The sequence below is a fragment of the Oculina patagonica genome, chromosome 14 (genome assembly GCF_052425735.1).
Source record: "Oculina patagonica isolate OP01 chromosome 14, crgOcupat, whole genome shotgun sequence".
Lineage (NCBI taxonomy): Eukaryota > Metazoa > Cnidaria > Anthozoa > Scleractinia > Oculinidae > Oculina > Oculina patagonica.
In genome coordinates, this window is record NC_135771.1 from 11412281 (window position 1) to 11436629 (window position 24349).

The 24349-nt window shown below is 37.8% G+C and overlaps 1 protein-coding gene across 5 annotated transcripts; it reads left to right on the forward strand.

Annotated features, from left to right (window-relative positions):
* The first annotated feature begins 570 nt into the window (after positions 1–570).
* On the forward strand, positions 571–24200 carry LOC144637502 (DNA repair and recombination protein RAD54-like). Of its 5 annotated transcripts, none has more exons than XM_078496571.1 (28): positions 571–1427; positions 1761–1844; positions 2711–2821; positions 3017–3077; positions 3980–4115; positions 6604–6623; positions 6984–7033; positions 7808–7885; positions 8615–8662; positions 9052–9067; positions 9854–9906; positions 10109–10202; positions 10590–10714; positions 11388–11469; positions 13407–13475; positions 14118–14224; positions 15112–15151; positions 15786–15818; positions 16956–17020; positions 17475–17574; positions 18118–18228; positions 18611–18669; positions 20026–20090; positions 20398–20476; positions 20814–20969; positions 21799–21822; positions 23220–23383; positions 23924–24200. In XM_078496571.1, the coding sequence occupies exons 1-28, from the start codon at positions 1425–1427 to the stop codon at positions 24120–24122; spliced, it is 2232 nt and encodes a 743-aa protein (XP_078352697.1). In that variant the 5' UTR covers positions 571–1424; the 3' UTR covers positions 24123–24200. The 5 variants fall into 5 exon arrangements, with proteins under 5 accessions (XP_078352697.1, XP_078352696.1, XP_078352695.1 ...); XM_078496570.1 differs by lacking the exon at positions 16956–17020 and adding an exon at positions 17048–17112; XM_078496569.1 differs by lacking the exon at positions 16956–17020 and having other exon boundaries at positions 17410–17574.
* The last annotated feature ends 149 nt before the right edge of the window (positions 24201–24349 follow it).

Here is a 24349-nt window from a genome sequence, read left to right on the forward strand (position 1 = left end):
GCCAGGCTATTCAGGGATTTTTCCGTTTCCCGATGGCCCGCTGGTCGAGAGAGACCTTCTCTCGGTGCAATCAGACAACCAGTCTCCAAACTAAAGAAATGTTATATAAAAGGAATGATATGTTTACACGTACGTGGATCTTTTAGGTGCTATTTTTTAGGACGAAAACTAAGCTTAGCGCTGTAAACATGACCCTTGCGTCGCATAGGAGAAAAAGTAAAAAAAAAAAGAGAATCTTGGAGACAGTTTGTTCGTGTTGGGGAGCAGGAATTGCGTAGCTTTGATAAGTGCTCGCCCCACAAACCGTAGTCTGCGTAGCGACCCTAAGGGTCTACATAGGGTGTATGTAACTGAATGGGCGGATCCCCTCCTCTCCCAAAACTTACGTCCTTGCTTTTCACATAAATGTAGCCAGGGGCCCGTTTCTCGAAGGTCCCGAAAAGTTTTCGCACCCAAAACCATAGCAGTCCCAAACACTTATGATTACAGAGCTGTTTATTCACATATTTTTAATATCAACTTTTCTCCGTTTTTACGATACAGATATTTAAAAATGGCTTTGCGGGCCCGAAAAGTTTCCAAGGCTTTCGAGAAGCGGGCCCCTGTTGTGGTTCCCGTGCAGGTGTTATGTGTGGGTTGAGTCTGCTGCAAGATCACGTCTTTCTTCGTCCGGTTCCCTGGGATCTCGGGTCCCCTCCCTTCTCAAATGAAACAGTTTTTTTTTTCACGTTTTCAGCCTGTTTTTCCTTGTCGTGAAATCATGGGTTCAAATAGACTGTCCACAGCCTCTCGATTTTTCAACGCAAAAAACCCGCTGGCGTCCAGTTCTTTCGCCGTTCTCACCGCGCGCTCATCGATCGAAAAAACACGAAAAAATAGAGGGCTGTGGACAGTCTAGGGTTCAAATTGTTGATCCGGACCACCCAAATTGTGGCATCCCGCCGCGAGACAAGAACGAACAATACTTGTTTACCCGATTGCTGTTATTTAGCTGAAATTACACGCAAAAACGAGATATAACAGCAACATTCTACAGTGGTAAGTTTCCCCTTACAGAGGTCCTAAAACCATAGTCACCTTTTGCAGCCATTTTTTGCGGTGATAGCGAGAAGTGTTACGTGCCATCCAGATATGACTGCAAAGGCGACAACCAAACCAACCCTGAAATAATGGATAGGGTGCTCATAGAATTAGAGCTTTCTTTTAAAGGCAAACATAATTGAGAATGGCGCCTCTCAACTGGAATGCCCCGCGCCCCAGCCTCTTCTCGTTGTTCCCAATATTGTTTTGTCCGTGGTAGACTGGCGCCTAGTAAAAATTGCAAATTCGCGGAAGATGGCGCCGATTTCGAAGTGGATTTGTCGTGTTGTTGAATGTTCGCGTTTGCACAATGAATGAAGTACGGTTTTTAGATATTTAGAGCCATGGTAAGTATCTTACAGCTCTACTTTGTCATTTTTAGGTGCCAAACGTTGTAAAACAATTCGCGACTGGGTGATTTTTATGCCCAAGGTGCAGTTATTGAAATTAATTCGGAGCAACTTCAGAATACCCGGCCACTTCATGTACATGTGTCGGGACCTTTTGTAGAACGAGGCATAACACAATAGGTTCTATTCTTATTCAATGACATGTAAATAAAAAGGGAGCAACTTCAGAATACCGAGCTTCACTCAGATAATTATTTCGCTCCGAGATTTTATCCGATTGTAGCAACTTTTATGTTATCAAGACTGTTGTTGTGGGTGTTGATTTTATAGAGGAGATCTCTTGCTCCGAGTCAGCTTCTTAAAAGGAAGCAAGGCTTTTCTGAGGAAGAAGGGCTTGGAAATAGACGTAAACAGGTGAGAAGATACCATAGCATGAGTGCGCTAGTAAACTTTATACGTAAGCTTCGCTTACAGCTTGCACCGAAGCTATTCATGATCAGTTCCTCCTTAAAGTAAAAAGTGCTTTAGAAGATTGAAGTTCGATGAACTTCAACAAATATTTAATGTCATATAATTTACATCATTACCGCCATGAATGTTGGCGGACATAACTAAGAAAGGATCTCTACTTGTTTGTTGCACCAACAGATCCCTCAAGATTGGCTGCAAACCAATAGTAATTAAATCCTGTTATTGGCTGATCATCTGTTTTTCGTAGCATGAAGCAACTAGGGAATCAGTTTATAGTTTGCTAGTCTTTCATAGGTTACCCCTTGCCCCCATCAACTTTTTTTATTGGCTTTCCACAATTAAGTTGGTAACCATAATACTTCTTGGCCCAGTTGTTTAAAGGAGGGGTGAGGCCTTCCAAGGGGTAAAAGCGACAAGCGACATGAGCCTGAATACTGGCGACACAGGAACATTTAAACTGCGACAAGTGATATCATTACAGCACTGAAAGGCGACAGCGACACAATCGACAGCAACACAATAAGATAAAAAACGACAGTGACATTTACAGCTGTTGGCTAGGCGACATGGGTTCTCAGAAACATGCGACATGGCTACCCCCCTTGGAAGGTCTCAGGGGTGGGGAGTGATGCATTCACAGCAAATCTCTTTAGACTTCCAATCAGAACTTTCCAGGGTCACTTGTTTCCCGACCTCTGGTCCTCAAGGGGAACAAAGACTCTTTCTGTAGGTCCAGTGTCTAAAGTACATACATTTGTACTATTAAAATACCTTCTACATGTTTCAATTGTCTTTTTGGTTTTGTCCAGAAGTTCAAACTTGGCCCATCCCAAAATGACGATAACACTGATGTCAGCAGAAGAGTACTTGCTCCACTTTCCACTCAAGAAAACCATGGCTCTGACAACTTCTCAGCTCACGTAATTATGTTTAAAAATTATTTTGTCTGCTTAATTATTTTTTTAACTTGTTGATCAGATCAGATTTGCTCATGTCCGGTATGCCTTTAGACTTTATCAATACATCTAGAGGAGGAATTAGACCTTGATCAAGGGTAAATGATTTAAACTGTGTTACTAAAGATAGAGTTTACTTTGTCCTTTGTGTCAATATAGGAGGCGCTGATTCGCAAAATTCTTGCCAAGCCTTTTAAAGTTCCAATTCCCAACTATCAAGGTAAGAACAATCCCGGGGGGGGGGGGGGGACTCAAAAAAGTTTTATACGGGGAGGCTCCGCCCCGAGCTGTAACTCTAACCCCTTACCCTTTTATATACCATCTTGACAGAAATTGTACCCCTTTCGTATACCTTTTATTGAAAAAAGGTTCCCCTTTCTTATACGTGAAAGACATGGCATAGACTTAGAACACGACGTTTCTTGTCATTTTCGTGAAGCGCTTAATAAATTAAAATAATCTACAGCCATAAATTGCATTTGTTCAAAATATTTTAATTAAAGGCCCTTGTAAAAACCTAAATGACAGATCCATACCCTTTCATACAACTTAACCTGTGAAATCCCTATCCTTTTATACATGTATACCTGAAGCCTGAAAAAGGTACCCCTTTCGGGGGGAGCCTCCATATACAGGCCTTTATAGGTAGTACCCCCTCCCCCCCCTGGGGGAACAATCATTTGTTGCATGTATGATACATAGTAAGAATACATGTTGTAATTTTTTACCCGTGGTACATTTTTTAAAAATCAGTATTTTTCTTTGTTCTGATACAAGGTTCCACCGGCTACTTAATTATATGTTGCCGGTTACTTTAACCATAATAATCAGCTTGCGACAAACAACCCCAGCTTGTCACAGCTGCCTACTCTTCCAGTTGCTGACACCTACTCCAAAACATTTTGAATTCCCTGTGATGTATCATGGTAACATATGATATTGAAGAAAAAAACAAAAGAAAATACCAGATTGTACTAACTGGTTAAGCACCAACTGTCCATGCCAGAGTTAAACCAGACATGGACAGTTGGTGCTTAACTATTGTTTGCCTAGCATAAATGACTGTATACAGTCAGTATTGTACCACTGATTACATTTGAGTATGCTTAACTTGTTTTACAGGGTGTACCTATGCAAGGGGGCTAGGTATCAAAAGAAAAGGGCCTCGCAGAGCTCTGCATGATCCTTTTGAAGAAGACGCTCTGGTGCTGTACTCTCCAGCTGAACTCACGGCTCATGAGAAGCTTACAGCTGATCTGTAAGTATTATATCCAAATATACACCCTTCAGAAGTATATCTTGCATAACGTTTGAAAACTAACAAAAGCTGGCATTAATAAAGCCCTCCCCCCTCCTCAGCATGACTTGTTTTCAAGAATTCATATACCGTATTTACTCAAATAAGCGCCACCCCCGAATAAGCGCCGCCCTCGAATAAGCGCCGCATTTGGGACAAAAAAAGTTAATAAGCGCCGCCCCCGAATAAGCGCCGCAGTTCCGATGCGGCGCTTATTCAAGGAATTCCGTTCAACTAAAAACAGCACCACAGAGCGACTCTAAAGCAAACTTGGACATTTCTTGGACAATTGTTTTACCGCTCGTCCATTAGTTTTTCTATCCAACATCTTACAATACGAAGGTCTGTAAATGTTGTGAAGGCTGCGAACTTTGCCAGAACAGCTAGCACCACTTCTCTCTTCAGCAAGAAACTAATACTGACAATCAAAGGACTCTATTTTCAATTACTGTAAAAGATCAGATAATTTGTGACGTCCAAATTTAAAATAAGCGCCGCCCTCAAATAAGCGCCGCCCTCGAATAAGCGCCACACTTCAGGCACGGAAAATTTAATAAGCGCCGCGGCGCTTATTCGAGTAAATACGGTAAGCCTGGCAACTACTTAGAAAGTGACTTTATCATGACATGACTGTATATTAATGACACTTGGGTATGTGCCACCAGTGTATTGTACATTCACTATGCAGTGTTGCACCTTTTGAAACTGTAGACTGAAAAACAGGATTTTTTAAAGTAATAACAAAAAAAAAACCTGTGCAAAATTCAGACTTTTCAATGAAAGTTGAACCCAGGACCTTTTAGCCTCCTCAATCAATCAATCAATCAATCAATCAATCAATCAATCAATCAATCAATCAATCAATCAATCAATCAATCAATCAATCAATCATTCAGTCAATCAATCAATCAATCAATCAATCAATCATCCAGTCAATCAATCAATCAATCAATCATTCAAACAATCAATTAATCATTCAGTCAATCAATCAATCAATAACCAATCAATCAATCAATCAATCAATCATTCAGTCAATCAATCAATCAATCAGTCAATCAATCAATCAATCAATCATTCAGTCAATCAATCAATCAATCATTCAAACAATCAATCAATCAATCATTCAGTCAATCAATCAATTAATCAATCAGAGGGTAACGACAAACAGTAAAACAAACTAGCGGCACTCAGATTCCTATGCAGATGGTCTTTGTGCTTGTCACATCATGTCATATCTTGTCATATCTTGTCAAATAAGCTCTCCTTTATGGCAGAGAAGAGATTGACATGTGACGAGCACAAAGAGTGTCTGCACAGGAAGCTATCAATTACAAGCCAAGGGTAGCTAGTACAAATTTAAGTTATAAAGGGTAGCTAGTACAAATTTAAGTTATAACCAGTCCTTTTTAGTGCAGAATGCACTATTGTGATGGTTTGGTGGGTTGTCGTCTGCTAAACCTCTAACGCGCTAAGGCGCTATGGTGTAAACTTTTAATCACCAATTAATTAATTAATATCAATTAATTAATTATTTCTGTGAAGGGGGTAGGGGGTGGGGAGCACCTGACCGTACCCCCAGGTAAAAACCTGGAGTATATATACGTTACTTTTATGTGAAGAACTCAAAGGTATATATTTGTTTCAGTAAACCCTTTGCTCTCCTTGTGGTACTACTCTTTCTAGGGCAACGTAATTTGCGCCAAACGCATGCGCAAAGTTTATTTACGTTACTTTTGGAACTTTCATGAACATCGCTTGTATTGCGTGTTTGTGGTAGGATTCCTGCAGACTCCGTGACACCAAGTGAAAACCGCAAATTTATTAAATAAGATTTTGAGACTTTCACAGCGCTTTCGTAATTAGGTATGAAAAAACTTGCACCGGGATTTTCGGCCTAAACTGCTGATAACCAGGAAACAAATATCCTAGCTGTATTGCGTTTTAAAAAACCTTTCGAAAAAGATGTCTTTTGATTAGTTTTGTTCTTTACTTTTTGAGAATCGTCTTTCGTGCAGTTTAAACCGTAACTTAATTAAATTAAACAAATGCCATCAATGCCACCGTGAAACAAACAAAAAAACAAAAATACAAAAGTATCATGTTACAGCATTTTCAAGGAAAACAAAAGTATCTTGTTTCAAACGAAGTGTCGTGTTACGGTTGCAAAGATTAGCGTAACGAATACCCGGGAAAGAATACAAGTAGTCTGCGAACAGTCTTTTCTGAGGCTTTCCGAAAGTAAAATAAAGCAAATAAACACGAACATAAAACATCATACTTTCAATTGTCGGCTCCATCGCATTCTGTACTGTCCTTTGCGTCTCTGAGTTTTAAGTAATCTTACTTCTGGTGGTGTAAAAGAATTACCGGTAGCAACTTTTTCAAGCTTCTGCCTAACAGATGTTTTTCTTTGTTCTTTTTTTTAACCAATACATGTGCTCTGATTCAGAGAGAATCAAGAAGTCCATGGTAAGATATGATTTTATATTTTTATTTAAAAAATTAATATATCACTTTAAAGACAATTTTTACATGTTATTTATAAAATAAATATAATTATAAATCTACAAATCATGTAATTTTATATTTTTTAAGAGAAAAGTTGTTTTTATTACTGTTGTTGTCAAGGGTAATCAAAAAAGTGCAAAATAACTTCAGTCATCATGACCTTCTGCAGTGCCAGTAAAGATGTTAAATCCTGATTGTCAACTCTAACCAAAGAAAAGAGCTTTTATTGACTGATGCTATAAATTGCTCTATATACCGGTAGTAGATTACAACAAGCATTTTTATATTTAATCAAAGATGTTATTGTTTGCATTTGAATAGTTGTTGTTGATCCATTGCTTGGAAAAATTCTTCGTCCTCATCAGAGAGAGGTAAGAGATAAGTCTTTGTGCCTAGTGGCTTAACAAGAACAGGCCAGTATTTACCGGTATCTCATGTTTCAGCAGCATTAAGCAACTAGGTGTATTTCAGACTACCTTATTACATGAAATTTTCGCGACACTTTAATTTCGCGAATTTTGCGATTCTAAAAAAATCGCGAAATTAAAGTGACATGAACAATAAGTGTCGCGAACATAACATGATGCGAATATTAAGGGACTCACATATGTTAGTAATCAATGTAAATGGATGTTGTCGTCAATTGACTCACTTGTAGACATGGTAAGAACTGCTTTGTTGTTGCTATTGCCAAGATTAAGTCCCCCCCTGCGTTTTTGTTAATTTTTACGTTATTGTACCTTTGATGAAGTCTTTTTACATAATTCAAAGACATGTCAAAATATATTGCCAAGAAAATGTAAATTGTGTCTCACTCAAAAACGCGAAATTAAAGTGATTCAAAATACAAAATGTTGGCAAAATCACGAAATTTAAGTGTCGTGTAATATGTGCACCTCAAAATCGCGAAATTAACGTGTCGTGAAAATTTCATGTCATAAGGTACACCTGCTCATGAGATGCAAGTCCAATGCAGGTCACCCCCCCCCCCCCCCCTCCTTGCCAGCAGTCTGTCAGGTTGCCCTGGTAACCAGTACCATTCATACTCCTGGGTGGAGAGAGGCACTATCAATGGAAAATAGGAAATAACAAAAAACCTTTTATGTCATTATTTGTTAAATGTGATAAATATTTTAAAACTTCAGGGTGTAAAGTTTTTATATGACTGTGTGACTGGCCAGAGGATTCAGGGAAGCCATGGATGTATCATGGCAGATGAAATGGTTAGTTTCAAAATTGATTTAATAAATATCTCTATCAGAACACTTGCAAAGAAAATATATTTTCTAGGCTTCCTTTCAGGCAAGTTGGAGCCATTATGTGCCAACCTGTAGGCCTTTCTAAGTAATATAACCTTACTGTACTTTATCTGCCAGCTAAAAAGTCACAAATTGTTTGTCCATCAGGCAAGTGGTGGATAATCCACTAGTCCCGAACTATCAAACAGGACTTTCTTTGCACATTGCTTTTTGTTATTAATGTTGAGAGTGCACAGAGTGCATAAACACCTGCCAAAGTACAGTGGAATGTGATTATCCTGGCCACCAAAGGGCTATCAAAGAGGATACACCTGACAGTATATAATTTCTGTAATAATGATTAAGTGCGTAAAAATAAACGATAATAACGAACGACATTTCGGAGTCGTCATGACACCATTTTCAAGTTCAAAAATGAAAAGAATAAACTGTCAGAAAAAGTTCGTAAGTTACATAATAAAATATGTTGTATTTTTTTTTTTTTTTTTAAAAAAAAAAAAAAAAAAAGATTAACATAATAAAATATGCAATGTCACGCAAATAGTTTGGCTCGGATTGAAAATGGTGTCATGACGACTCCGAAACGTCGTTCGTTATTATCGTTTATTTTTACTTGCCTACCCATATGTATATCAAAACCCTTGCTCATAATGATTAAGTGCTTGCTCAAAATTCATTGGGTATCTGTTTTAGGGATTGGGGAAAACTTTACAATGCATTGCACTGATTTGGACTTTAGTGGTGAGTATAATACTCTGACATATTGCATGATCTTTCCAAGTTGCAGCCTCTAGCTAACACAGCTGTTAAATTAAATCATTTGCAGCAAAAAAAAATTGCAGCTGTATTACTGGTAGATGTCATGTCTGCTTGTTAAAGAAGCCCAAAACTATAGATCAACTCTAGTAACAAGTCACTTAATTCTGAATATAAATATGTTGTTCAATTGTACATTTGACGATGTTTAGTCCACATAACATATCCAAGTTCATTCATTATACTAGGACTGGGGATGCACTGTATCCAACTGTGCAGAGTTTTTTATTGTTATCAGTGAAGTTGCCTGTCCATTTACAACTTTTATGTCTTGTCCTGCTAATTATGGGTTTGTTTTGTTGTTTTAATTTCAGAAACAAGGCCCAGATGGTAAGAAAGCCTCAAAACATTACATATTACACTATTCTTATAGGCATGCAATGTGTGCAGAGAACGCACTGCATGCAGGGGCACAAAGTGACGGAAATAATATACTATTATTATAGGCAGCAATGTGTGCAGAGAACGCACTGCATGCGGGGGCAAAAGTGTACAGAAATAATAATATATATAGGCAGGTGTGAGAGAACGAATGCATGAGGGGGCAAGGTACGGAAATAATAATATATTATTATAGGCATGATGTGTGCAGGGAATGCACTGCATGCAGGGGCACAAAGTGTACGGAAATAATAATACTATTATTATAGGCATGCAATGTGTGCAGGGAATGCACTGCATGCAGGGGCACAAAGTGTACAGAAATAATAATACTATTATTATAGGCATGCGAATGTGTGCAGAGAACGCACTGCATGCAGGGGGCGCAAAGTGTACAGAAAACACCATGGTATAGAGGGCACAATGCCTGCAGAAGGCATGATGCAGGCACAATTTGTGTTTAAGAGGTTACAATGCGGGCAGAATGCATGCAGAGGGCATAATGCTAGCAGCAGCCCTGCAGATATTTACATGTAGCTATTAGCCCTTTGCATGCATGCATTGTAGAATGATGGTATTATAGGCACAAATACATGCGGAGGGTTATCTAGTATTGCAGGCCTGTCAAGAATCAGAATGTGCAGAAAGAAATGATGTTTGGCTTAGTACAAATTAATATATGTGTGAGAAAAATCCTTAATTCTACTTTTAATTTGTAATTTTTTTCTCTTTTAGGTCAACCAATAGCGAACAAAATAATTATTGTTGCACCATCAAGTCTTGTTAAGGTAGTTTTGCTATTATATAACAATACAAAAAAAATTTATCATGATCATTATTCAAATATATGTACATGATCAAAATTGTATCAAGAATTGACATCAACCAGTTTTCTCAGACAAGAAAACTGGCATCAGCCAGTTTTCCCAGTTTTCCCACACAATCAGCCAGTTTTCCCAGCTAACGACATTTTTTTTCTTGTTACATCAGAACTGGTACAATGAACTGCATAAGTGGCTTGCTGGCAGAATTTCAGCTTTGGCCATTGACTCTGGAACAAAGAATGAAATTGACAAAAAACTAGGTAAGGCTTAAATGAAGTTTTAATATTAAAACTGTACCAGAAACACCAAAGTATTCAGTTAATAAGTTAAAAATTGGTAATAGTTTGTGTAAACTGTAATAACAGAATTCTTGCCCAACTTTCCTGCATGATACAAACTGTACATGAACAGCTTATGGTCACTCAGTGCAGTTCTGGCCCTAATATTTGTATTTGTACATGATGAAGGTCAGAGAGTTTTATGTGAGCATTTATGCCATTTTGATGTTTTGTCCTAATAAAGTAAATCAGATTTCCCCTGAAGTATACTCGTATGTATTTCTGTTTCACTACTGAATGTCATGTCAATAGTTTTGATGGAAAGGTGGGACTTATTCCATATTTCTTTTGTATTTTACATCTTCACAGGAATGTTTGTGTCTCAACAAGCAAAGCGCACAGCATATCCAGTGTTGATAATTTCATATGAGACTTTCAGACTTCATGCCTCTGTGTTACAGTCTGGGCCTGTGGGATTAGTCATCTGTGATGAGGTGAAATTAAAAAAATAATTCTATGTACCTAAACTAGCCTAAAGTTGCTTACATGTTTTCTAAAGCTGGTATTTTACTGTAGTTATAAGCCACCCCCTCCCTTGTATGGTAAGAGATCATAACAATCCATGCTTATGGTCAAAGAAATCTTACTTTAACCTGCTTTTAAGTATATTTAATTACCCGGTATTAAAACTGTGTAGTTACAAAACCAGGTTCTTGTGATTATTTGACATACTGTACTGTAAAATATTTTCTTAGAACTAATTGTCAGTAATAATCTTCCAACTATAATAATTATTTCTAATTTATTCTATTATTGCATTAAAAAAATGGTTTTTGTTCAAGTACAGTGTTTATAGAGCAGTTTTCAATTGCGACGTGTCATGGAACCAAAACCAAAGTAATCACTCTGGCCAATCACAAAGGACACAGACGATCCCATGAACCAATCAAAGCTCAAAGCAAAAACATGCATGAGCGAGTCACGATTGGTTTTTATTTTACTTCTGATTGGTTGAGAAAGTGTTGTGTTATTTTTCAAACCAAACATTAAGTGTAGTTAAGCAAAATCAAAGCAAATGCAAATTACTTTCAACTCTCAAGTGAAAATATTTCATTACATCTTTGGACATACTGTAAGTAGTTTGTTTTCTTGTTTTTCACTCCTTAGGGGCATAGACTAAAAAATCTAGAAAGTCAGACATACCAAGCTCTGGATAAATTAAAGACAACACGAAGAGTACTCTTATCAGGTGGGTAATAAGTTAAGGTGGCCCGCGGGTATTTATGAGGCTGACAGTTCCCTTTAAGCCCGTTTTAGAGGGAAAACCTTCGAAATGCGAGGTAAAGAGAACTGGAAAGCAAATGTATCTACTTTGCGACCACTCTTCAAACCGGAACGAACGCTGAAACAGCACCTTTGCAATATCCGTTCTAGCTGCAGTTTAAAAAAATGCAAAACAATCAACATTTTTCCAATTGAAATTGTCTTGTTTGATATTTTCAAACGCGAAAACCATCCATCTTATTGACTGCTAACATTTGATGTATATGTACACAGTCTTTTTAACTTTTACACACAAGATAGGCGTCACAGCCCACTGGCTGGTGTGGTATTATAAGTATCACATTAATGCGAGGGTCAAGTCAGACACATAACACAACAGTCAAATCGCGTTTGATCGCTTTAAAACTTATCTTTTTATTTAATTTAAGGATTTCTTGACAAAAATCTAAGCAATCGCGTCAGGTTTTCCCTTTTAAAACGCGCTAAAGAGGGAACTGTCAGCCTCATAAATACCCGCGGGCCACCTTAATACCAGTATATAATAATTATAATAATATATTATATTTATCCTTGTAAATTAAAAATTTTGCAATACAGTTAGCTGCTTCCTTCTATAAAGATGATAAGGCTATGAAAAGGTTTTAATATATCAACCCTCCAAGTTTATTTTTTTCCTTAGTGGCCATTTGGCCACCGACTGCTACAAGTTTGGTCACCAGTGAAAAATTTTAGTTGCTAAATTAAGCTCATGTTTTCAATCCTTTTTCTCAATTTTAGTTGCCAGGCTGGGGACTTCAGTTCCAATTTCCTCTCCAACTCCAAAATTTTAGTCGCCATGGCGACTAAAATGGTCTTAACTTGGAGGGTTGTATATTTTAATACAATATGTACTGAAATGGAAGGAAGCACTTAACAAAGTAACATTGAAAAGACAAACAAAAGAAAATGCAAGGTCAGACTATGTCCTGACTGTAGAGCTAGCACATAAACTCCAGAGGTAAATAGTGTTAGATACGCGGTAGCTGTGAACATCTCTTTTTTCCCCTCCCCACCCCAGCCAGGCAAACAAGCTCTTTTAGGGTTTGGAGGACCCTTCCTCCACCTGCCACCCCTGAGAGAACTTGCTCACAAGCTTCCACCCATAGATTGGATGCCAGGCCATTGAAGGCTACAGTACCGTATAAGAACTTGTGGGTTTGTTTTCCTCAATTCCTCCTGCCCAACAATAAGGGGTATCGAATGGTCTTTACGAGCATGCGAGCGCAGCGTTTTTCTTTGCGAGTACGAGTATTGACAAAAGTTAGCCTTGCGAGCAACGAACACTTTTCAAAAAGCTTCCTCCACTAAAAACCGAGCATGCGATCACTTGTAAAATCGTGCGAGCACGAGCAAGCGAGCACCCACTAAAATTTTGCGAGCATTCCGGGCAAAAGCCTAATTTTGCGAGCACTCCAAACTTTTGATGGACCATTCATGAACCCATTACAATACACGAGCAAGGGTCCAGAACACTGTGAGTGAGCCAGATTTTTGCCAATTTATGAACACAGTATCAATAATGTAAAAGGTAAGGTAAAGTCTGTGTCCGAGCCATGAGGCCATACAGCCGGAGCTTATCCCGGTTTCCGTAGCATTAAGCGACTAGGAGTATTGCTACTCCCCCCTGGATGGGATGCTAGTCCATCACAGGGTTACCCCCCAGCAGTAAACGCCAGTACCCATTTATACACCTGGGTGGAGAGAGGCATGTGAGAGTCAAGTGTCTTGCCCAAGAACACAACGCAGCGCTCCGGCAAGGCCTCGAACCCGGGCCGTTCGACTTGGAGTCGAGCGCGCTAACCATTAGGCCACCGCGCCTCCCAGTATCAATAATGGTTTACTATTAAATATTGTTCTTTTCAGGTACACCGATTCAGAATGACTTATTGGAATATTTCAGTTTGGTTCATTTTGTAAATAGTGGAATTTTAGGTAAGTTAGTCAAAGTAATTAATTTTAAAAGATTACATTCAATTATGAGCAATTATTTTACATGCTCAGTTATTGACAAATACTCCTATACAGTCAATTTTGTGGTTTGTAAGTATTTTCATTAATGGTAGTATTTTTTATTAAAAACCACAACCAACAACAAAAATTACTAACTAATGGTATTTAGTAGAAACTCAGCTGTGTTCTATTGGATCCGGTTTTGTTTCCCTTTTTTTTGCGGGCGCGCGGGGTTTTTTTTTTTTTTTTTTACTTTTTTTTTGCGCATCCTTTGGTTTATAAAAAAATTTTCCCCCTTTAAAAAACGCGCGGCCCAAAAATAGTTATGATAGTAGTTAATAAAATGAATTAGGGACTCTGAATGGCAAATAAATAACTATTGGGAACCATAAAAGGTTAGTTATGCAGACTTCTCAAAAAACATTTTCGACCAGAAATTTGAAACATACTGAAGATCAATGTGTGGTGTAAATTAGTGGTGAATATGTCGCTTGCTTGTGTCTGCGCGTTTTTTTTTTTTATTTTAAGCAACAGTGTACACGGTGTTTTGTATCACCTGAAACATGGCCTTATGAAAACTTAGGAATAAGGGAAAGATTAATTTATATTAATTTATTCTTTTAGGCACAGTTTCAGAGTTCAAGAGAAAGTTTGAGAATCCTATTTTGAGAGGGAGAGATGCCGATGCATCTGACGCAGACCACAAGAAAGGAGCAGAAAAATTAGCAGAGGTTATTACCCAGGGGGGGGGGGGGTACTTGCAGTATACATGATGGGGAGGGCCGACGTATTTTTTCGGTTGAAATTTGTAACACCCTCTGTATTTTTTTGGGTCGAGATCTGTCATATTTTTTTAGGTCTTAAAGTTGTTTTATTGAATAAATCAGTATAGAGGTGCTAGGTCTTGTTCTTGGGGTAGAAATTTGATGTCAGGTATTTTGGTGTAAATTCAGGCTCATTTTTTTTTGGGTTCGCTATGAAGCTCCGTTGGACCCCCCGTCATGTATACTGCAATTACCCCCCCCCCCCCTGGGGGTTATTACCACAATTGACCTGTTTGTTTATACATGTATTCCTAGCAGGCTTGAAAATAATGTTACTCAGATTGATCTCATAATATTTGTACTATTTTGGCATACTCTTGTTTTAACATGTAAATGTTCAATCTATGCAACATTATAAAACTTAAAGATAAAATGATTGATCGATCAGGGAGCTTAAAATAGAAAATGGATTTTCTAAGTTGTAACTATTGTGTGCTAGCTAGCCTGAAGGTGTTTCTTAAGGCACCTTTACACGACTGAAAAATTTGGGTATGGACCCGTCAAAAAATTGCGCCTATGGCCCCGTTTTGATTTGACTGTTTCTCTACAAAAGTGGTGAGGTCCGGACCAATTTTTTGACGGGTCCGTACCCAATCTTCTAGCTCGTGTAAACGCGCCTTTAGGGTCCTTACTTCATCTGCCAACTAAAAAGTCCAATAATGTTTTCTGCCCATTTGGCATGCATGTGATGGATAAAATCGACTAACTCGACAGGAAAATCCACTAACCCTGGGTACCTAACGGGACTTTCTTTGCAAGCTGTTGATTGTTTTTTAAAATACTTTTATTAACAGCTTGCATCCTTGGTGAACAAGTGCATTATTAGAAGAACTGGTAAGTTTTTCATTCCTTACTGGATCAAATCTTACAACAGATACAAAGTCATACATATTAGCGTGACAAAGCCTGCTCTATGCCCATGAGAGAGATACAGACCTACCGTATAAAAATTTTCTCGATTAAATGCCGGGCCCCAAATAAATGCCGGGTCTCCAAGGTAGAGTGGAAAGAAAGCCTTTCAGGTATTTATTCGAGGTGTAATATGCTTAAGTATGATGGCAAGATACATTCATGTCACAAATAATGATTAAAAACCCTTGTTTAATAAACATTTTGCTCGAATAAACTGCACCATTCAAATAAATGCCGGATCTATGGTGCGGCCTAGTTTGAAATAAACGCCGGGGGCGTTTAATTGAGAAAATACGGTATCTTTAAACTGATAACTTCCATTTTCATAGGACAACACCTTGTTACAGAACAGAGATCTATGCAATGTGTTCCTTGGTTGTGTGTCACTCTAGATTCTTAGTCTTATTACAGAGCCAACATTATTTCTACTCTTTCAGATTTTCTTTCCTGATAACTGTTTACGATGTTATGATTGCTAAAGATGTCTTTCCTTTCCTTTCCTGTCAGTTGTCAGTAATATTTTTTCTAACTATTTATTTATTATTTTTTCTTTTAGCTTCAATATTGTCCAAATATTTGCCTGTGAAAGGTTTGTCTGTTATTAGTTATAATATTATAATATTGTATAATTATGGTTTCCTACAGTGAGTGATGTAGTGATTGTTAATTTGACTCACCGTTTCTTTATGGATCGGTGATAAAAACTGAAAATTAAAGTTCCTGTGCAAGTAGTGCTCTCTTTCAGATGTCTCCCTCCTTCCCCTCAACTGTGAACAACTTCTTTTACTTAATAAAATTTTATCACCAAATAATCCCACAGATTTCTGACCTTGTTCATTACAAAAGTTTCAACAATTTTTTGTTGACTTGAGTTGTTGTTTTTTATTCCTTAAATTGTAGTGGAACAGGTTGTTTGTTGTCGTATGATGCCTCTCCAGACAGAGCTCTACAAACATCTTATTGTTGTGTTGTTTATTTATTCCTCTTGTAGTGGAACAGGTTGTTTGTTGTCGTATGACTCCTCTCCAGACAGAGCTCTACAAACATCTTATTGTTGTGTTGTTTATTTATTCCTCTTGTAGTGGAACAGGTTGTTTGTTGTCGTATGATGCCTCTACAGACAGAGCTCTACAAACATCTTATTGTTGTTGTTGTTTATTTATTCCTCTTGTAGTGGAACAGGTGGTATGCTGTCGTATGACTCCTCTCCAGACAGAACTCTACAAACATCTTATTGTTGTTGTTGTTTTTTATTCCTCTTGAAGTGGAACAGGTTGTTTGTTGTCGTATGACGCCTCTCCAGACAGAGCTCTACAAACATCTTATTGTTGTGTTGTTTAATTATTTATTCCTCTTGAAGTGGAACAGGTTGTTTGTTGTCGTATGACTCCTCTCCAGACAGAACTCTACAAACATCTTATTGTTGTTGTTGTTTATTTATTCCTCTTGTAGTGGAACAGGTTGTTTGTTGTCGTATGACTCCTCTCCAGACAGAACTCTACAAACATCTTATTGTTGTTGTTGTTTTTTATTCCTCTTGTAGTGGAACAGGTTGTTTGTTGTCGTATGACGCCTCTCCAGACAGAGCTCTACAAACATCTTATTGTTGTGTTGTTTATTTATTCCTCTTGAAGTGGAACAGGTTGTTTGTTGTCGTATGACTCCTCTCCAGACAGAGCTCTACAAACATCTTATTGTTGTTGTTGTTTATTTATTCCTCTTGTAGTGGAACAGGTTGTTTGTTGTCGTATGACTCCTCTCCAGACAGAACTCTACAAACATCTTATTGTTGTTGTTGTTTATTTATTCCTCTTGAAGTGGAACAGGTTGTTTGTTGTCGTATGACTCCTCTCCAGACAGAACTCTACAAACATCTTATTGTTGTTGTTGTTTATTTATTCCTCTTGTAGTGGAATAGGTTGTATGTTGTCGTATGATGCCTCTCCAGACAGAACTCTACAAACATCTTATTGTTGTTGTTGTTTATTTATTCCTCTTGTAGTGGAACAGGTTGTTTGTTGTCGTATGACGCCTCTCCAGAGAGAGCTCTACAAACATCTTATTGTTGATGTTTATTTATTCCTCTTGTAGTGGAACAGGTTGTTTGTTGTCGTATGACGCCTCTCCAGACAGAACTCTACAAACATCTTATTGTTGTTGTTTATTTATTCCTCTTGTAGTGGAACAGGTTGTATGTTGTCGTATGACGCCTCTCCAGACAGAACTCTACAAACATCTCATTCAGTCCAAAGTGTTAAGAATGGAACTTATGAAATCTAAGTCTGGATCAGGAATGTCTGCATCATCTCTGGCTTTTATCACGCAACTCAAAAAACTCACCAATCGTAAGTAACTGTTCCTTTAACTGATCATACGTGTACTGAGTATAACAGGGATATACAGTCAACTCCCTCTTTGATGGGTACATTCGCTTTGCCCCATGGGCCACAAAGGTCCACCTAATAGGCGAGTGTTAAAATGACTCTCAGAATCCAGGAAATGTGAACTTCAATAACTTGAGTTTTCAAAATTTCTAAGGGGAGAATACCCCTGGACCACCAGCACCTCCCCCACCCCCGCCAGACGCCACGCCAATCCTGCTTACGGCCCTGTTGAGTTACAAATTTAAATATAAATGTTAATAATTATATAATTATAATATGGCGTGCAAATACATGTACATTTACACTGTATTTATTGATCATTGCTGTCAAAATAATTCAAACATTAATGACATGCTTTAAATTTTATTTCTATTTAGTTAGTTCTAAGCAATATGCCCACACTGGTCTCATAGCCAATTATAAATTAATTTTTATTTGCACTTTTTGACTTGTAAGGGTATTTGGCGAAACCTTTTGTTTTGTTTGATTTTTGTTTCATCATAGATCCTGAATTAATATACGACAAGGCTCAAACAGGAGAAGAAGGATTTGAAGGAGTGTTGGATCTGTTTCCACAGAGCTTCAGTCTAAAACAAGTACAGCCAGAACTATCCGGTGAGTTTGATCTGAAATGTCTTGTAGACTATTGTACAGTCAAAATGATCACCAACTAATAAATATTCATTTTGTAGTCATTCTGTTTAAATGTATTTATTAAAATGGTCTTGTTTAATTTTCCCTTTTGCATAAAAATCACAAACCGCATGTAAATCAGTTTTAGATTCCAAATATTCTGGTCTGATTTACATGTATTTCTCTTGACTAGCTTAGCTCTTGGAATATGCCAGAACAGTCTAAGGGGGCTATTTAAACTGCAACTTTGACTGAATACATGTACATACTTATAATAATAGAAATAGAGATTAGCAGGGGCGCTGGGAAATATACCTGAATTGACCTGAGTGTGAAAAAAAATAATTTTTTATTCACTTACTAGGCAAGATGCAAGTGTTGGATTTCATTTTAGCCATGACAAAATCTACCACTTCAGACAAGGTAACTGAAAATCAATAAGATCATTCAATTTTCCAAGAAACGAATGAATACACCACTGTAGTGGTACAGTAGAATCCCAATTACTGAACCCTCATTTTCTTGAAACTCTCAATTTCTTAAGGTCATTGCCCTGTATTGCATTGCGCATCCTTACTGCGCAGAATTTTACGCGTAATAAGCGCGCGCGCGCACATAAACAAAATGGCGGCTTTTTCTATGTGGCTTAGCCCGCGAGAGAAGTAAAGTGTCGCTTTCTCGTAAACGAGTCTGGTGACCTATCAATTTTTTCTCATATTTTGGGTGTAGTGATCTAATTCTTTCTGTAAAATGAAAACAGATCAATTCTTGTGTTTGAAAAATAAATTATCGCTAAAAACGTGTACTTTGCTAGTACTCGAAGAGGAATTTTAAAGGAATTATATGGAATATACAAGGTCTTCCTGCTACTAAACGAATCTGGTGACCCCCCTTTTTTATTTCAAAATTTAAGTTCCCTTAACGTAATAAACCAGTAGGCGAAGTTTGGTTAAAAAATTGTGTTCAGTTCTATTTCAGGGCAATGACCTTAAACCACTTTTCATTTCCCTTAAACAGTACTTCTCTTTCATTTTACCCCTGATTTATCGAAACTCCTGGTTTCTCAAAGCAATTTTCATTTCGCCTGGAGGTTCAAGAAATTGAGATTCTACTGTATTATTAAAAAGAAACTTTGCATGTTGTTTACTAACAAAGAATAAATGATTAAAAGTATGAACTTACTTAAAGCTGGTTGTAGCCAATTAAGGTCATTGCCCTGTATTGCATTGCGCATCCTTACTGCGCAGAATTTTATGCGTAATAAGCGCGCGCGAGCGTGCGCACATAAACAAAATGGCGGCTTTTTTCTATGTGGCTTAGTCCGCGAGAGAAGTAAATTGTCGCTTTCTCGTAAACGAGTCTGATGACCTATCAATTTTTTCTCATATTTTGGGTGTAGCGATCAAATTCGTTCTGTAAAATGAAAACAGATCAATTCTTGTGTTTGAAAAATAAATTATCGCTAAAAACTTGTACTTTACTAGTACTCGCAAAGGAATTTTAAAGCAATTATATATGGAATATAGAAGGTCTTCCTGCTCCTAAACGAATCTGGTGACCCCCCTTTTTTATTTCAAAATTTAAGTTCCCTTAAAGTAAAAAACCAGTAGGCGAAGTTTGGTTAAAAAATTGTGTTCAGTTCTATTTCAGGGCAATGACCTTAATATCATTATTGGTAGCCTTTCAGCTTCTCAAGTTATAAGTTTGTTCTCCTAGCTGGCTCATAAGTTTACTACATGACATTCCCTTTGTATTGATAGTTAATTTCATTTATCACAGGTTGTTCTGGTATCTAACTACACTCAAACTCTGGACTTGTTTGAGAAACTTTGTAGACTTCGACGGTAAGTTGTCTTATCCCTATGAACGTTACTGACTACTTTTATACGATTTTTGACTATGTACAACTTTGTGATTTCAATTATATTTTAGAAGGTTTCCAAGGATTGTCAATGGGTTATTGGCCAGGAATGTTTCTGATTATTTTCAATCACTGAGTTCCAATGATTTCTACAAAACTCTTAAGACAAAAAATAAAATATTTAAATTATTTTTTCCTCTTGTCTTATTAAAGTCTCTAACAATGAATGTTTGTTACACTTATATCGACATATGTACTGTATCAAACTGTTAAATTCTCATTGTTTACAGATATCAGTATGTCCGTCTTGATGGAACCATGTCTATTAAAAAACGGCAAAAGATTGTTGATCGGTTTAATGATCCTCATGTGAGTATACTTTATAAGTTAGCTTATTAAGTAAAATTTACTTATTAATTAGTGTCAGTGCAAGCAATATGACCACTAGGAAATATTACAGCCATATTTTTTATTACTGGTAGTTTTAACTGTATGATTCGCAGCGCAGCTATAACTACAGTACCTAAGGTACAATGTTTTAAATTTGGTTACTTAAATATTTTGCCTTGAGGTATTTGCAGTTTACAGCCAGTGTTAATAAAATCTGTTTTTTGGAATTATTTGGCATTAGATTCCCATACAAACAATGCTATCACTTCTTTCAAAAAGGCAGAAAAACCTTGACTTATCCTATGTCTCACTGTAGGGTGGTGACTTTATATTCATGCTCAGTAGCAAGGCTGGTGGATGCGGCTTGAATCTGATTGGTGCCAACAGACTTGTGATGTTTGATCCTGACTGGAATCCCGCTAATGACGACCAGGCAATGGCTCGTGTGTGGAGAGATGGACAGAAGAAGAAGGTTTGTGTAAATCAGAACACAGTGATTAATCTATATTCTCATGTATTCTTTGTTCAACCCTTTTTTGTGGTCATTAAAATAAGGAAGGAAAAACTGAAAAACGCTTAGTAGAGGATATGTTGGTGCCAGTAGCACTAATCTCCAGTTTTGGCAGCATGAAGTGTCTAGGATTGGTGCTGCTCCTTGTCACCAGATGGGGTATACCGTAAACTTCCGGTTATAAGCCCCCCGCTTATAAGCACCCCCCCCCCTGGTTATAGGCCCATCTACCTGGAAACAAAAAAATACATCCGATTAAAAGCCCCCCCCCCCCCCCGGATATAAGCCCCCCTCTACCGGATGACAGTACTGAACAGGGCTAAATGTTGCTTTATTATGCTTTTTTAACTTAAAAACGTATTTCAGTCAACCCTCCTGTGACACTTTTCAAAACGATTTTTTCATTCCGCTTATAAGCCCTCCCGGATATAAGCCCCTCCGCTTATAGGCCCACCCAAAACCCCTTTATACGAAGTTGTATAAGCCCAGGGCTTATAACCGGAATTCTACGGTATACACTAACAGGATGTTGGGCTGTACTTAGAACTTAATTTGTTTCAAGTAGTGCAAAAACTTTATTCCATTTTCCATGGTATGAAGCAACTAGTAGTGCAATTACTCCCCCCTGGATGGGATGCTTAATAGTTCATAGGTTATTGTTCCTGGTATTTTCTTAGGTTTCCCCAGCAGTTTGCCAGAACTCATTTACCCATAGCCAGAATTTAAGTTTTTATCACACACCGAATAGTGGTGTTTAATATTTACTAAAGACTACTCTTTTCTTCTTCAGGTCTTCATTTACAGACTGTTGTCAGTAAGTTGAGATTTTTGCATTTAATTAAACTCAGTTAATAAAAACAGTTTTGTTTCATTCAAGCCAAGTTCAATGCCAATGCAAACTTCACATCAAACTACCCACTTTGTATTGTTGGCCATGTTTTAATAGTTACGAATAAACTACTAGTTGGCACAGAAACTACTTGTTGTGCATACATTACAATGTATAGATTGAAGTAAAGCCTTCTGAGTTGTGCACACCTCCAGCAGTGACTAAACTGAATGACTAGCATGGAATACCAGTCTTCTTCTCATGCTTTTTAAACCTAACCACACCATTCCTGAACTGTGTAGGACCCCCTCCCCACGCACTTACAATCTTGTATGCAAAAGGATGCTAAAAGCTCATCATTGAATAGGGGAGGGAAGGGAAAACCTCCGATCCTTGCGCTTTGATCTGTGGTCTTAGGTCTTGGTCATTGTCTTTTACCCTGGGTAAAGTACTTTGATCATCCATCGAATATTTACCAGTGGGTATTTAAAGGGTTCTCGTTAGAGGGTGGGACCTGGGTGCCAGTACCAGGATACACAAAAGTCAGTACCTGGCTATTTTTTTTTTAAATTGAACATCAAGACTTTTGCCTAAGTAACTGTGTTCTTTTCTGTCTGTCTAACTCTCCTTTTGGTGTCTTTCTACTTCAAAACTTAATGAAACCACTGGTATTTATATTTTTGTAACCTTCAAATTGTAAAATGGTCTTATACTTCTATTTTTTTTGAAAGTGGTTTTTTGGACACCAGTCTGGTTTGAGTATGAACCTTGAAGTGGCCTTTACATGACAAACTATTGGTCAACTCGTGTTGGCAAACTCCAGTTGGTGTGTGTGAATGACGCAACAATGGCAAACTAGTTGGCTAACTGTTGCCGCCAAAAAATAGAACTTGTCTCTATTCTCACCAACAATTTGCCAACAGTGAAGAAGTTGTTCAACATGACACGAGCATGGGACAAAGAAAAAATCTGAGTCCCCAACGGGAATCGAACCCATGGCCTCCTAGATACCGGTTGGGCGCTCTAACCAACTGAGCTATGAGAGACTCGTTGTGAGCTGGGCCATTTACTAGGTTGATAAGTGACACGCGTCCTGCATACTGCTAGGATCAGCAATGTCGAAATCATCAAGTTTGTAGTAAATAATTAAGATGGTAAATTTTAAGCTCGGTGATAAATAGTGAAGAAATTGTTCAACATGACACAAGCGTGAGACAAAGAAAAAATCTGAGTCCCCAACGGGAATCGAACCCATGGCCCCCAATAGCCAACTGCCAACAGTTGTTGTGTCATTCACACACACCAACTTAAGTTTGCCAACATGAGTTTGCTAACTTTAGTTTGTCGTGTGAAGGCTGCTTTAAACGACCTTCATCTTTCAGACTGGTACTATTGAGGAAAAGATCTTTCAGCGACAAGCCCACAAGAAAGCGCTCAGCAGCTGTGTGGTAGATGAAGAGGAAGATGTAGAGAGACATTTTTCAGTTGGAGAATTAAAAGACTTGTTCCGTTTGAATGAGGACACCCTCAGTGATACTCATGATAAGTAAGTCATCTTTTTACTACAGTAGCCAATATAAAACAGCTGTAAAATTTAAGGTGGCTCTGAAGGATTTTTTTAACTTTGCAAAAGCACTTAAACAGATAACTTAAGGTGTTTTTAACAAGTTATACTGTTACGGTAAACAGTGATGTCATGAAAATGATCACAACTTGTTCAGCAATGATTGGACATTTTCTGATAGCAACAACTGTTGAAGATTTGTTTGACTATCAGTAGTCAATATTTTTTTGCAGAGTCCGTGGAGTGTGAAGCAAAAACATGGGGATGAGGCAGGGCGAGAAAATAGAAAAAAACAGTTGTTGTTTTTTTCGCACCATGCCTTGCCCCGTCCCCATTTTTCGTGTGCTCATTTATTTTTTTGCTTTATGCACGACGGACTCTGCAAAAATAGGGACTGTTTGAGCAGTCTAAAGATTTGTAGTACTGACCCATCAAAGTACATGAGCTGGAAAGCGCTGGAAACTGTTGTCAGCCTCCTGAAAAATCCACATAACCATGTCTTTAAATTCCTTTTTTGCACAGATTCAAGTGTCGTCGATGTGTGAACAATATTCAGGTTCACCCTCCCCCTGAAGGTACTGATTGCAGTGCTAATCTTTCACTATGGAATCACTGTGCAGATCGAAAAGGACTGGAAGATGTATTGTTAAAGGGAGCTTGGTCAAGTGGAGTGACCTTTGTTTTCCACCAGAAGTCACACGAAAAACAATTGGGCCTTTGATTGATGTGCAATCTTGGTTTTATTAACAACAGACAGTTTCTGCTTATAACAGATTCACTTTTTTTTGTGTTTTTAATTCCTATAAGTCTCTTACCTATTAACTTAGTTCATGGTTTTGCTATGACGTGATACAAAACCCTGGTTCTAAAAACACTGCTATTTTAAAAGAAAGGAAAAATTAACATTTTTACATTTGCTCTTTGCAAATGGTTATGTGTAATGCTAAA